This window comes from Vicia villosa, linkage group LG5 (genome assembly GCF_029867415.1).
Source record: "Vicia villosa cultivar HV-30 ecotype Madison, WI linkage group LG5, Vvil1.0, whole genome shotgun sequence".
Taxonomy (NCBI): Eukaryota; Viridiplantae; Streptophyta; class Magnoliopsida; order Fabales; family Fabaceae; genus Vicia; species Vicia villosa.
Window position 1 is genome coordinate 44266428 of NC_081184.1, and position 15748 is coordinate 44282175.

At 34.9% G+C, this 15748-nt stretch overlaps 1 protein-coding gene and 1 long non-coding RNA gene across 2 annotated transcripts; both read left to right on the plus strand.

The window, feature by feature from the left end:
• Nucleotides 1-1083: 1083 nt before the first annotated feature.
• LOC131606573 (uncharacterized) lies at nt 1084-2196 on the plus strand. Its single transcript, XR_009284887.1, has 2 exons — nt 1084-1278; nt 1793-2196. It is a non-coding gene; the product is annotated as an uncharacterized LOC131606573 (long non-coding RNA).
• Nucleotides 2197-14397: 12201 nt separating this feature from the next.
• LOC131604587 (uncharacterized) lies at nt 14398-15465 on the plus strand. The gene has a single exon (XM_058877020.1). It carries the CDS (start codon nt 14398-14400, stop codon nt 15463-15465), a length of 1068 nt encoding a protein of 355 aa, XP_058733003.1.
• Nucleotides 15466-15748: the final 283 nt, after the last annotated feature.

The following is a 15748-nucleotide window of genomic DNA, read 5'->3' on the forward strand; positions in this document are numbered from 1 at the left end:
GGCGCAGGCCAATGGTATTGGCCCAAAAAGGTTTTTTGCTCAGTTTCTCTTATGTGCCAAAAAATAATGACGATGGGCTCAGGACAGAGGGGGTGCTAACAGGGATCCAGGCCCAACGTTCTTCCTCTATTGTTTTTATCTTCAGCCACCAAAAAAGTGGTGGTTAACGGGCCTGAGGGGCGTGTGACTTAGCAATTCGCGGCCCAAGATAAGATATGATCCACTATGATTATTAATTTCTTTTTATTCAATAAGAATTAAATTAAAAAACAATTAATTAATTAGAAAAAGGAAGATAATTGAAAGAGGGAAATTAGGTTTTACCTGGTGTGACTCTTGCGCTACTCAAACTTGTTCTTCTTCATGCCAATTCTCCCCCTCTCTCTTGCACTCAGACGAACGACGACGACGGTGATGAACCATCCACCACCTCAACTCCGATTGTTTCCGTTTTCATGGCACCACCGCGAATGAATGAGGCATCATGGTTATGGATCACTCTTACCTCTCATCACTCATCTCTCGGCTCAATCTTTCTCGCTTCGGTCTCAGAATCGTTCTCAAGCTAACAGTCACGGCGCGAAGGAAAATATTGAAAGCAAGCCTACCAATCGGAAGAAAGCGTACGATGCTTCTTTAAACAATGGAGTGCGACGAAGACGCGCCAGAAAACAAATGAAGGACACTCTGGTTTCAGGTGATAACACGAATTCCACTTCTTGTAATGCTTCTTCTAACACCTTCTTTGTTAAATTTTCTGAGTTTTCTTGCTTTCGTGATTGTTGAATAGAGTGTGAGAGAGAGGCTTTGGTGGTGAAGAAAGTGAAGATGATGAATTTTGAGATGCTGATAATGGTGGTGATTGCAGAGAGGTTTTGGTGATGAAGATGGAGGAATGAGAATGGTGGGGCGTGAAGAGATGTTGAAGATTCTGTATGTGAAGGTTGATTCTGAATCTGAAGATTAAAGATGAAAGTGAGGTATGAAGTGTGGAGTGAGGTGAAAAGTGGTTAAGAGAATCGAAGGGAAGGTTGAAAGGGTGAACAATGGTGGAGAGTGAGAAGTTAAGAAGTGAAGGTGAAAAATGGTGGAGAGTGAGAAGTTAAGAAGTGAAGGTGAAAAATGGTGGAGAGCTCTGAAGATTGGAGGGAATTGAATTATATAGGTGAGGGTTTGAATTCAGTTAGAGCTTGAAGTTAGTTACAAAAGGGAGAAGCTTGAGCCAATGGATCAAAAAGTTGGTTGAAGATTGAAGGTCCAGATTCAATGTAGCTAAAGGTTGGTTTTCTGTTTTTTGTTACTTTCTGTTCTGAATCTGTTTCTGTTAGTAGAAGTTTGTTGTGAAAATTCTGTTGGAGTTAGTTATTTGAAAGCATAGGTTAGTTTGTACTGATTAAGAGTGGTAACTGTTTTTTTGGTAGTTACATATGATGGATTTTCTGTTATGGGCTGTTAGTTATGATTGGTTGATAAATGTTAGTTGGGTTTGTTTTGTACTAGGTTTAAAAGTTAGTTGGAACAGTCAGAGAATTGAAGGGGGTAAGTTAGTTAAATTCTGTTTTGTGGTTATGGCAGTTAGGAGGTAGTCAGTTATTAGGTGGTTAGGAGTTTAGGAACTAATAACTGATTCTGTTATAGAAGTTAGGATAGGTTTGGTTATGTATGTGTTTATGCAAGGCTGAGTTTAGATTGTGTTTGGCAGTAGCAGGTTTTGAATTGTGGCTATTTATGAATGTATGGAATTTCGTTCCTGTTGCTGCTGATTGTATGTTGTTCTGATTTTATGTTACAGAATGATGCAATCTGATTTTTATGTGGAGCAATGGTCTTGAAGCAAGGTTAATCCCAACAATGAGGCAAGGACTAAAGCATACTCATGGAGGTTGAAGAATTGAAGTGTTTAGGATGTCTTTAGGAATATATTAGAATGAAGTAACTTGTGCAATTTTTATGTGTGATGGGGTTGGATTGGAATTTGTATGGATTTTGTAACTTTTGTAATGGATATTTGTAGTTTAAAATTTGTTTTGAAATAGACTATTTCTCTTCTTTTTTTTTTTTTGCTATAAGTGATTGACATTGCATGGTGTAATGGTGAGACTTGGTGATTGGATTTTTTGTGGTTAAACAATATGTAATGATGCCCTTTAAGATTGAGTTTTGTAATATAAGTAATGGTGTTGAACTTTGGATGAATCATGATCTTGAAAGCTTTGGCGCCATTTGAACACCTTATTCCTAGGGAAATAAACCCTAGGTCAAGAAATCCATGTAGATAGGAACTTTATGATTAGGTGTCTTTCAAAAGATCTGAGCCAGTCATGGTCCTGATTAATTGTAAGATACCCACCTTTAAGGAAATAATTAACCTTGTGCTAAGACTTAAATGAAACCTCAATTGGTCCCATGATCCTTGATACCATTTTTTTTTTAGGTTTTATTTAATGAATGAATGCATGATATGTGAATGACCTAATAGAAGAATGCAAATGAATGTGAAACTTCGCCAGTTAGCATAAAATTAGATGGACAAATTTTGGGGTGCAACAGTTAGCAATCAAAAATGAAATTCTTCTTAACTCTGAAAAAGGTTTCCCACGTTCTGATTGAGGATATCCCTGTTGTTCCTTCTAGACCAATTGAAATAACTGATGGTAAGTCAACTGCTGAATCAGATGGAACCTCCAAAAAGTATGATCAAGACTCTGTTGCAAAAGCTAAATCTGCTGCAGATAACTTACAACTCCGTAAAGAAATTTCCCTCTGGCAAGAAAATGATTACCTATGCAAACACCATATTTTGAACAGTCTTGCTGATGACCTGTATGATTACTACAATAATCACAAGACTGCTAAACAGGTTTGGGAAGCTCTGCAAAAGAAGTATGTCACTGAAGAAGCTGGTGCAAAGAAATATGCTGTCATCCGCTACTTGAACTACAAGATGGTGGATGAAAAGTCTGTGGAAGCACAAAGCCAAGAGCTTTAGAAAATTGCTCATGAAATCATTACTGAAGGTATGCCCCCTTAATGAACAATTTCAAATTGCTATAATCATTGACAAACTGCCCCTCGATTGGAAAGATTTCAAAAACGTGCTTCGCCATAAAACAAAACAATTTTCAATCGAGCGTCTGATTACTTGCCTTCGAATTGAAGAAGAAGTCGGAGACAAGATCAGAAAGATGAAGTCTTGGTTGTTTCTAACAACAAAAAGAGATTCAGTGTGGTTCTGAAGCCTATTGGTAAACCATTAAAGAATCAGAACTGCATGATGTGAGCCGAATTAAGAATGGGAATCCCTCTAGGGCCCCATCTGCTCCATTTTCTAGGAAGCAACCACCAGCTCAGAGAAATGATGCTCCAGTTTCACTTGCTACAATTTTGGGAAACCGGGTCATATGGCAAAAAAATGTAAGAGCAGGCCTAAACCTGTTGCTGGCCCAAATGCTCAGATTAACATTGACTGATGAGCCATTTGTTGCTATGATCACTGAAGTCAACATGGTTGGTGGAAGTGATGGTTGGTGGATAGACACTAGCGCCTCTCATCATGTCTGTTATTATCGTGATATGTTCAAGATATACACCAATGCTGAAGATAAGAAAGTGTTGTTGCGATATGCTCACACCACTAATGTTGCTGGAATTGGAGATGTTGAGCTGAAATTCACCTCAGGAAAGACTTTGATCTTGAAGGACGTCATGCACGTTCCTGAAATTAGGAAGAATCTTGTTTCTGGTTTTCTTTTAAATAAGGAAAGGTTTAGTCAAACTATAGGGGCAATTTGTACACCATCATTAAGAATGGTAATTTTTTTGGGAAAGGGTACGCCGCTGAAGGCATGTTTAAGTTGAATGTTCATTTTAATAAAGTTTCTCCTTCTGTTTACTCTTTGTGTGATTTTAATATTTGACATGCTAGACTTTGTCACCTTAATAAGCGAGTTATTTCTAATGCAAGCGACTTAGGCTTAATTCCTAAATTAAATGTGAATATTGTAGTCAAGCTAAAATAACTAAGACTTCGCATAAATCAATTATTACAGAATCTAATCCCCTAGATCTTATACATTATGATATATGTGAATTAGATGGAACTTTAACAAGAAATAGTAAACGTTATTTTATCACTTTTATTAACGATTGCTCTGATTATACTTATGTATACTTAATGAAAAATAAAAGTGAAGCGCTTGATATGTTTAAGATGTATGTGACTGAAATTGAGAATCAAATTAGTAAGAAGATTAAGAGACTTCATAGTGATAAGGGAACTGAATACGATTATGGGTTATTCAATGAATTTTATATTAAACATGGAATTATACATGAAACGACTGATCCATATTCTCTTGAAATGAATGGTAAAGCAGAAAGAAAGAATAGAAATTTTACTAAACTTGTTGTTGCAATTATGATGAATTCTGGTGCTGCACCTCACTTGTGGGGGGAAATTTTGTTGACTATTCGCTATGTCCTGAATAGAATACCCAAGTCAAAAATTAAGATCTCACCTTATGAGATATTAAAGAAAAGACAACCAAACTTGTCTTATTTAAGAACTTGGGGCTGTCTGTTAGAACATAGTTTGGTTCTAATCATATTTTAGTGTTTTGATGATAACAAACAAATAAATTTTGTATAAGCAAACATGGTACTCTAATTATATATATTTCTGATTTCAGAAGATGTACCAGTACCATCACAATCAGAACTTGGAATAAAAGTAAAGCTGGATAAATGCAAGAGATATTCAAGTCTTCAAGGAAACTTCTGATACTGCACCAAACCCCTGCAAATACATCTACAACAGAAGTTGAAGTACAAAGCTGAACAGAAGATCACGAAAGAATATATCTACAATAGAAGTTGAAATACAAAGCTGAACAGAAGATAACGAAAGAATATATCTACAACAAAAGCTGAAATGCATAGCTGATCAGAAGATTACGAAGATTGATTCAAAATAAAGCTGTTAAAGACATAATCATTAGTAAACGACTGCAACACTCCAAAGCGCAATTCCCAAGGTTGATTGAAGAAGCTATTCACATGCACATCCTTGGAAAAAAACAAAAGCTGAGACAAACACACAAACCATTTAATGCTGCGAAAAGGAGTTGAAGTTAACGGATAAAAATCATGAGTCTAAATATACTTATGATCTCTTGAATCAAATACAACAATCACACACGAGAACAACATTATTCTGAAGATCATCAAGTGTGAAGAAAAACTCTTTGAAAAACATTTTCATATTCATTCTCAGAGTTCATTACTTTGTACTTAATTTTAGTGAAATATCACAGTGGTGATTACAGCTTTCTAGAAGCAATAATATACACTGTCATCAGAAGTTACGTGGTAACTGTTGCACCCCAATTTTTGACCACTGAGATCCCACCATATCTTGAATATTAGGATCATCATTGTCATCATTTTCATCATGCATTTATCATTTTCTAACGGAAAATACAAAAGTTGTTGTTTGTTGCTTGTGTCCTTAGACAGGAGACTGATCAAGAGAAAACTGAACAAATTAGGGTTTTGAGGCCCAAAAAGGAGTTCAACATTATTCTATAATTCAAAGGGTTCTCCAATCGATAGTAAGGCCCAAGGATAGGTCAATGCAAGATCAATCACCTTCAAGTTCATCAGAAGCTCCGATTAGGGTTTTTGACCTAATTTCTATGGAGGGTTGACTTTTAATCAGGAGATGGTTCCAAGACTCAACATATGATTCAAGGGCATCCAAATCAACATTTTAGTCCATCCACATCATTCATTTGAAGAGGAGAACTTGATTCATTTGAAAATCACAAGACAGTCATTCATTTGGAAAAAGTCAACTGTGCAAGTCAACTTTTGACTTTTGAAGAAAATAGTCAACCATGGACTTTTAAGGGTCCAAATCATCATCATATGGATATTGAAGACATTTGATCAAATAAAATTCAAAGAATTCATCAAGAATCAAAAAGTCAAACTAGGGTTTTTAAGTGCATTTTGACCTAGTTCATGGATCTCAAAATTTTGCTTACACACTCAAACATCTCCCAACATGAAAGTTATAGATCTTGGAAAAACAAACAACTTATCAAATTAGAACTTTTTTCAAAAAGTGATTATTTATAAGTGATTTTGAGCAAACAAGGTTTATGTTCAAAAAACTTAGAAAATTTTCTAAGTGTTTTACCTAGTGTTTCCTCCACTTCATGGCCTTTTTTCTCAATGATCCAAAAGGAGTTTGAGGAAACTTTCAACTACTCATTTGAAGTATGTAAGAAGGGCTTTCCAAAGAGCTAAGTAGCATGAAATTCCATGGCTTGATCATGGAGATGTGATTTTGTCAATAAGGCACCATGAACACTTGAAAATGAAGAAAAATGTGAAGAAAGTGAAGAAGTTATGAACCAAACTTGTTCAAATTTGAAAGATTCCTTTCTTGCAGCCCATATAACTTGTTTAAGAGGCCATAATCATAAGATTACACACTCTTTATGGCTATGATCGAAGTTCTTAAGCCATTAACCATTGAATCAATCCATTTGAAGCATAAAGGTTACACTTCCATTCTAGTAAAGTGACTTTAATCACCAACAACTCTTGCATTGAGCTCCCAACTTGTTTCTTCTGTCCCAAAAGCAAATTGAAACCAACAAGCAAGCCTCTAAGATCATATAAAATTCCTTGCAAGCATGCTTAAAGTTTGTACTCACCATGGGAACCATAACTTTCTCATTTCTTCATAAAGAAACAACATGGTACAAGATCACATGTGAGCTTAAAACTTTTGAGTTTTTCCCTCACACAAACCCTAAATCTTACCTATAAATAGAGGGCATTGCTCATTGCATCCCTTACACCAGAATTCTCCAAGTCCATAGTCACTTGAAATTCTCCATTTTCTCTTCTTTTTACTTTTATAGTGAATTCTTTTAAGAGTTCTGGGTGTCTGTAATACAGTGGGAGAACTGACTTTTTAAAATGTTGCGGATAGCAAGAGTCGCCACCGACTTTTATTTTATCCAATTAGAAAGGCTAAAAGAACAGAAAAAGACCTTTCAAAAGACTTTGAGTTCGGGGGGTAAGTTATACAAAGGGAAGGTGTAAGCACCCTTTGTATCCTTGGTTATCCATGGGCTCTTAATTGCTTAGCTCACTTTTTGTTTGGATTTGTTTGGAAAGTGTCGTGTGTGAATAAGAAAAGTTTTGAATAAGAACTTTAGCTTGTAAATAAGCGTAGTCTTTTTGGAAGTTTTTTGTAAAGAGGTGTGAAAAGTATTTGATTTGAATTTTAATAGAGCAAGCAATTAAAAGCAATTACCCTAAGTTAAATTTTCTGTTCTTTAAGACTTTAGTTGGAAAGGGCTATCCATACCATAAAGAGGGCAGGTAGTCATTTCATTGGATTTGAAAAGGGTCATCGAGGATTATCGTTCTCCATAAAACTGTCCCTACCATAAAGAGGGCAGATAGTCTTTAGGGAAGGATATAATAATCATTTTAAGGCAACAATAAGAACACCTTAGCATTCGATGGGACGATGATCATTTTACTGAGGCAACATCGAGGGACAAGATCATATTTATCGTAGGCAACTCGAAGGGACTTATGATCTTTGATGATGATAATGAACTGAGGGCAACATTGCTAAGGTATCCTCGTATTCGAGGGACTTGACTATTTTTTGAATCGAAAGGCAACAGGCAACAAAAGAGGTTACCCTAAAGGTGTGCGTGTGCAGTCAATCATGTGGTTAATTCAGATATTTTATCTTGTATGTTAGTGAGATAAATTTATTTTAACAAGGCTTGCACTCCCTAGGATTACTAACCACAGCAGAAGATAAAACATAATTAAATGTCTTGCGCTATTACAATAAACACCTGTTGGACAGAAAAATATAGGCAGGAAAGTAAACCTAAACTATTACAATAAACCTTTTGCAAACCTATACACATTTTCTAGAATTTAAATGGCAAAAAAATAAATAAAAGAAATCAATCAAAGGCATGCGACATACACTGGAATAAGAGATGGGGAGAGAAATCGTGAATAAAATATACTTTAAGAAAAATCAAGGTTAAAAAACCTTATAGCTAAAAAACCTAGACAAACCTAAAGGTTAAAACCTAAGGGTTAAAAAACTACATTTAATAGACAACTCTTACTTTATTGATAACTTCTAAGGTTTATCTATGGTTTTTTTTAGGTTAAAGGTTAAACCTAAAATCCTAGTTATAATTAAAATTAAACCTAAATAATTAATCTAATCCTAATTAATTAAAACCTAAATTGCCTAATTTATTAATTAATCCTAAATTAAACTATTCTAATTTTAACCTAAAAATTATTACTAAATTAATTAAACTAATTAAATCCTAAAATTAAAAGCTAATCCTAATTTATTTAAAAATTACTAACTAAATTTAATTAACTAAATTAAATAAAAATAATTAAGAAAACAAAATTATAATTAATCATGATGCCTATCCTAATTTCTGGATGATTATTCTAATTAACCTAAATACATTAACCTAATTATGTAATAATTAACCTTATAATTTGATTAGTGGTACTTGAAGAGAAAATATTGAAAAAGGTGAGAAAATCAGAAAAAAAAGTAAAATAATGGTCCCAGGAATCGAACCAGGGACTTTGAGATCACAAATGAGCTTTCGCCTGCCAACCCTGCTGCGCCACACTTGTTAATAACGTCATGCTTCAAAAGCCATATATCAAATAACGCTTCCTAATGGTGAAAGTCAAAAAGAGAAGCAATCTGGGCCCCACGATTGTTGACTGACGAATCAGAAAAAGGGAGAGGAAATGGAATCGTTGACTGGCCTGTAAGGATACGCCATGCGCGCGCGAATACTGTTCATCTTCTTCATCAAAGTTTGCTACGGATTTGCTTGGAACGTTGCTACAGTTTTGCTGTGATATTTTCGAAGCAAACATCCTGCATATTTCAACTTACAAAAAACGATGAATCCATTAAAACCAAGAACATGATTCGATTGAAAACGACCCTCTAAGCACAACGGTGGCCTCCGTTCAGCCCAATAGCACCTGTAAACATGAAAACAAAAGTGTGGTGCTCTTGTGCCCTAATAATGGCATCTTCCATTAGGGACGTTAAAGCTTCGTGTTAATGGTTCAATTCTCCCCTATATGGTGCGAGGAACTCATTCATGTGGTTAGTTCATATTGAAACACAATAAAATGCAAGATTATGAAAATAAAAAATATGCATGAAGATGATGAATTTCATATGAACGTTTCAGGCGCCATGAAGCTTAACCAACGATGCATTCCTTCTCTACATTACCTCAGGAAGGGAGTAGGATGATTGTTTTGCTTTGAAACTCTCTTGAACTTGCAACACGATTTTTTTTACCTTTCTTTGAAATTTAGTACTCTTCAAACCCTAGCTCTCTCTTCTAATATCCTCCTCTCTTAGGGCTGAATATGCTGAGTATATATAATGGATGAATTAGGGCAACCAATATTGGCCAAATCCAAGTGATTGAAATAAGTGAGATTTGATTTTTCAATCATGCAAATTATGCTATTTTTGGATCTAATCTTGATCCATTGAGTCTCCACGAATTTTACTCATATTATGGCCCTTTGAGTGATTGAAATTGATTAGAATATAGAACCAAATCAAATCTTTATTATTTTCCTTCAATCATTTGATTTAAATTGCCTTTTAAATGAATAAAAATTCAAATAAAAATGAAATAAAATCATATGGGCGTGGGAATGGACTTGGAGATTCTTAGTAACCTTAGAAACAATTTTGGATCAAAAAGATTGGGCCTATTTGCATGAAAATCCAATTTGGCCCTTATTTGTTTCATGCACCTCACCCAAAATTGACCAACTTTGTCAAGGCATATCTCCCTCAATTTTAAAGATATGAAAGAGTTCTAAGACTTTTTGGAAAGCTCAAGATGTCCTCTACAAGCCACTTTGGAACTCTTTTCCCATTTGGTGATTTTATCTTGATGATACGGCCCTTGACAAAAAATAGCTTTTTGCAAGCTTCTAGAAGGACCTGTAATGTTTTGACTTATATCTCTTAGGCGGAAGCATTTCTTGACCTTGGTCCCAACATAAAAGTTGTAGAGAATTTAATTTCATTGAGAATGAGCTTTGGTTGGGGAATTTATGATAAAGTATGAGAGAGATATGATCAGTCAAAGTTGGGTTGACTTTCTCCTAGAAACCCTAATTTAGCAACTTCAAGTTTTGATGATTTATGAGCTTTCCTTGATGAATCATGATCAACCCTTGATCAAATGATGAATTTTACTTCAAAATGTTGGTGTTGACAAAAAATAAGGAGTTTTGACTGTAAGTTGACCACAGTTGACTTTTAGGTCAAACTAGTCGACTGTTGATTATTTGAGCAGTTGACGGAGCAATCTTGTGAATCTGAGCTTGAAAGTTGGCATGAGGATACTTTGAAGCATATGGGAAACCTTGGAACTCACTTGAGGCATTAGAAGTTGAATTCTCATTGAGAAAAGTAAAACCCTAGTTGTGGGCTTGTTGCTTAGGAGAGAGGTAGTCAGGCTTATTTCTCAGTGCGTGAGCCCAAATATTTTAAAATATTATGGGCAAATTTTGGGGTATGACAGTGTCAAACAAGAGTTTGAAAAACTTCTAAACATCAATTAGAAGCTGTCCATACCTCTCTTACCCTTTCAAACACTTTCAAACCAAAAATTACTTTTCAACCTCCATTAAAGACCTTTTTAAGCTCATAACTTGTCATTTTTCAAACCAAACACTTTCAAACCAAAACAACCATTGAAATAGCTTCTATTTATCATTTGAAAGCTATTCATAACATCCAAACACTTGCCAAACACCTATAACCAGAAATCAGCATTCAAATTTCTCTTAAAAAGAACCTTTGAACCAAACTTGCCAAAACAAAATCCACTCGTGCGTTTTGAGGCCTTTTATGTTTGTTAGCTTCTAAAAATCATATAGAAGCTAACCAAACATCTGTTTTGCACCTGGAACACCATTTCCATGGCTAACTCACCATAACTTTTTCAAGTTCTAGGTGAAATCGAGTTTTGTTTTGCAGGCATCTTTAAGAACTTTTGAGCATCCTAAAAGCTTCTTGAGGTCCATAGAAGCTCTGTGAATCTTTGATACACTCCCAGGTCCCCTCATTTGTGCTACACGAATCCATTTTCAGAGGTAACTTTCTTGATTTTGTACATACTCGTTTAAGCATTATTTTGATTGAAACTTGTTCCTATTCTGTTTAGAATCATGTAGGCATTAATAGCCCTAAGGTTTTAGGGCCTGATTGTGTGTTTTGATCATTTAATTTGATTTTGAATTTTTAGGGTTCTTAAGTTTTTTCCAGAAATTCACATTCATCTCTGATTATTAATATTAGTTAATGATATGGTTAGATTCGTGATTAAATTCTGATCATTTTAGAATCTTAGTTTGTCAAAATTGATTATGTTTTGAGAAAATTTGAAGTTGGCCATGGATGATGTTCTTGGTTGTTCACGTGAAGAAGATGAAGTTGCTGGGAAAATTTGAATTTATTTTAGCGCACGTTTTTAAAATATATGGAATTGGAAGTAATTGCTAAACGACTACATCGTTTCAACACAATTGGCAACCACTCTCTTAGCGCTTCATGACCCACAGGTCTAGGGTTCGAATCCCCCTCGCCCCAGACCTTTTTGCTATTTTATTTTTTATGCTTTCACAACTTGTTACATGTTATAGTGAACTGGATGCACTTCTTTAAGACCACACACGCGTAGTAGAGTTGGTTGTTATTTTGTGCTGAGGTCAAGGGCGTGGGTTCAATCCCTTGTGGCCACACTCCCCTTCTTTTTAATAACTTATTTTTTTATTTTTCTATTCAACTTCAAAAATGCATTAAAAATAGAAAAATAGACCTTTTTAATCCCTTCTTTTTTGTCTGTTTTCTTTAATTAGTGTATTTTAGTACCATGATTAAAAAATCCCAAAAATATTTATTTTATTATCATTTAAAAATTAATCAAAAACAAGTCTCTTAATATTAAAAATCAACAAAAATAGGTTTCTTTTTTAATATTTCTCCAAGATAACTTAGCATATTTTTGTCAACACTTGTTTAAGTGTAGGATAGAATGTCATTGACTTTCTCATGTCCCCTTAGACCATTTCTCTTAAAGAAATTGGTATTTAATAATCAAAATCAATTAGGTTTAGGAGTTTATTTCAAAACCCTAATTTCAAAACCCTAACTTGAAAACCCTAGGTTTAAAACCCTAACCAAAAATTTGCAACATGTTGATATTTGTTTATCCATGTTTATTTATGCTTGTACATAATTGTTGATTTTCTAATCCATGCTTTGTACTTAAATGTTAAACCTTGTCTTGTACATATACCTGTTGATTTTATATCCATGTGATTTGTACTTGTTATTATTGTTTATTTAACCCAATGTTTAACCATCACATTAATCATTCATCATTCATACACGATTTGAATCCAGGGGTTTAGATGCATTCATCTCTTGCTTGTTAACTCTCACTTGTTTGTTCTTGTACATACATGAGGTATTTATTGTTAATTATTTAAGCTTGATGTTTTATCCAAAGGATGGGAATGATATTGACTAAATTGTCAAGGTACTTAAATTATTTTCCAATCTATTTTACTTTTCTGTTAAGTATTTTAAAGCTTTTCACTTGTTTATGGTTTAGTATTGTTAAAGCTTAGCCAAAAACCCCTTTGTTTTGAAACCTTGGTATCAAGAATAGAATTATTCCCGGTGAAATTATTCTTGATCCATTGATCTTGTTTTTAAACTTTGGTGTTAAGAGATGAATTATTCCCGGTAAAACTTCTCTTAACCCATTGACCTTGTATTCTAAAGCTGCGTACTTCTTTGATTTGTTTTAAAATTTGTTAAGTATTTTAAAGCTTAACCTTTTTAACTTATTAGGTATTTTAAAGCCTAATCTTCTTTCAAAATTGTTAAGTATTTTAAAGCTTAACCCTTTAAACTTATTAGGTATTTTAAAGCCTAATTTTCTCTTAAACTTGTTAAGTATTTTAAAGCTTAACCCTCTTTTAAAACTTGTGAGTATTTTAAAGCTCACACCTAAAAAGATTTTGGCCACTTTGGCCCCCTTTTTCCTTTTTTTAAAGAGGAACTACAGAAGCTCTGACTTCCCTATTGCACTTAAGGGGTATGTAGGCCTAAGATGCGATATCTTATCAAGCTCACTTTCAAAACCTTCTATTCCCATCCCCACCCTCTATTTCAAACAAGTTTTTCACATAGGATTTTCACAAAAAAGGTTATTTATATATAAAAGATAATAACATAAAAACAAAGAGGTTCCCATGGAGTACCATGGATATGAGGGTTTCTTAAAATCTTCCCCTTGTATAACAAACCCCCCGTAGTCAGATCTCTAATAAGTTTATTACTTTTGATTTTAAAAACTTCTGTTGGTTTTATTCGCTCTTTAACCCTTTCCTTTTTGGAAACAATAAAGCGCGATGGCGACTCTGTTTAAAATGAGCTAAGTCTTCTCATGACTCTAGTCTCACCAAATTCACCGCTGCAGAAAAGTGGCGACTCTGCTTGGGATGTTGATTAAACTATTGGTACATCTTTGGTGGGGTTGACCCAATCTTTGTTTTTGTTATCTTTTGTTATTATTTTTATTTTATACTTAACCTTTTATTTTTGTCTTTTACTTTCCTATGTGTATACTTGTTATTTTATTGGGTTGTATTGGGAAAGGGAGTCATGCCCCTTGTGGTGAGACAAATCCTAACCCAGATTTAGATGTATAATTATTATAGAAGACTGGTATAATCATTTTGATCTTGAGGGAGTGGTCCCGAAGAAGTCAAATTTTTAGATCCATCGCTCAGTGGAGGCCTCTTTGGAAGTAACTTTGTTGACCATATAGTTGGGAATACATCGTTGTGTTCAACTAAGCTGTAGAAGCTGGGGACCTAGAAACCTTTAACCAATCTTGGCCATTAAGATGTAGTGTGGAAACTGTGTCTGTTAAATTTTCAGAATAGTTGTTACACGAGGCTACGCTAAGATGAGGTTCTCTTGGATTTTGTTCAAATGAGTATATTGATACGGAGTTTACAATATCCAAGTTGGGCTGCTTGAGTTTGGGAAATAATAGAACCATATCTATAGGTACAAAATAACCATAGTACACACCTTTGGGATGGGTAGACCTTTGGCTCCATGCTCGTGACTTTGAACCCTCAAGCCCATGTTTTTCCTATGTTTGCATTCATTCATCCATGCATCTAAAAACAATATCTTTCAAGGAATTAAAAGAAACATTTCGTTTTGTAAACATTATAGGGATGGAACCTAAAAAAATAAAAACCAAGAAATATACTTTCAAGAGTTTAGAGGTGGAAGAATTAAGAAAGCTAGGATCATTGATTGTTGATCAAGAAAAGTTTTGTAGCAAGTATGGAAGATTGTTGTATCTCCTCAGAACCAAGATGGAAGAAGGAATCCTCTCCACTTTGATTCAATTCTATGACTCATTGTATCATTGCTTCACCTTCCCTGATTATCAACTATTGCCTACATTGGAAGAGTATTCAAGCATTATTGGGTTACCTATTACTGGAAGAATTCCTTTCACTGGTTTAGAACAAGATCCCAAGCCTTGTGAGATTGCAAAATCTACTCACTTGAGAAAGGGAGAAATTGAAAAGAGCATGGTTACTAAAGGAGGATTACCTGAGTTACCTACTGCGTTCTTAATTGAGAAAGCTCTCACCTTGTCACAAGAAAGAAAGAAGGATTGGTTACCTGTTGGGGACACTTACTATTCTATTCACCTCAGAAATTCCTATAGAAAGGGAATGGTTACCTGTTGTACTCCTTTACTATACAAGTGGTATGTATCTCATATGCCTGACACCTATGAATTCTGGAGCCAGAAAGAAGGATTGAAATGGTCACACAAGATCATGACTCTTACCAACGCTGAGATTGTTTGGACAAACAATACCTTTTGTAGAATGAAGACCTTGGACTGCTGTGGTGATTTCCCTAATGTACCCCTCATTGGTACAAAAGGAGCAATCAGCTATAGCCCCGTGTTATCTCGTCATCAATTTGGGTTTCCTATGGATAAAAGACCAAGGAGCAATTTACTGGAAGGATTCTTTCTGGAAGAAAGAGTTGAGAACAAGGAGTTTAGAGAAAGGGTTGCTAATGCTTGGCATCCAAGCCATAGAAGAGAAATCAAAGATTGGAATACAAAAGGAGATCTATCCCCTGAGCCCTTTGATAATTGGGTCACTACCAGAGCTGTTGAAATGAGAATGCCTATTCTCCCTGAATCATCTGCACCCCTAATTGAGGAGTATGTTCCACCCACTGTAGTTCCTTCAACAATTGAAAGCCTCCAATAAGCTCTAAGAAAGATGAAGAAATCAAGAGACCATTGGAAGAAGAAGTTTGAGTATTCTGATGCTGAAATATGAATGTTGGAAGAATCCTATGAAGAAGTGTTGAAAGAAAAGAATGATCAATTGTTCCTTCAAGACACTTGGCTCATAGCTAAGGATGCTGCTATTGCCAAGTATGAAAGAGAAGAAAAAAAGGAAGCAAAAATAAGAAGATCTCTCTCCAAAAGAAACTGCATGGAAGAGTATTGTTGAGAAGCTAGAAAAGGTCAAGCTGAAGAAGAAGAAG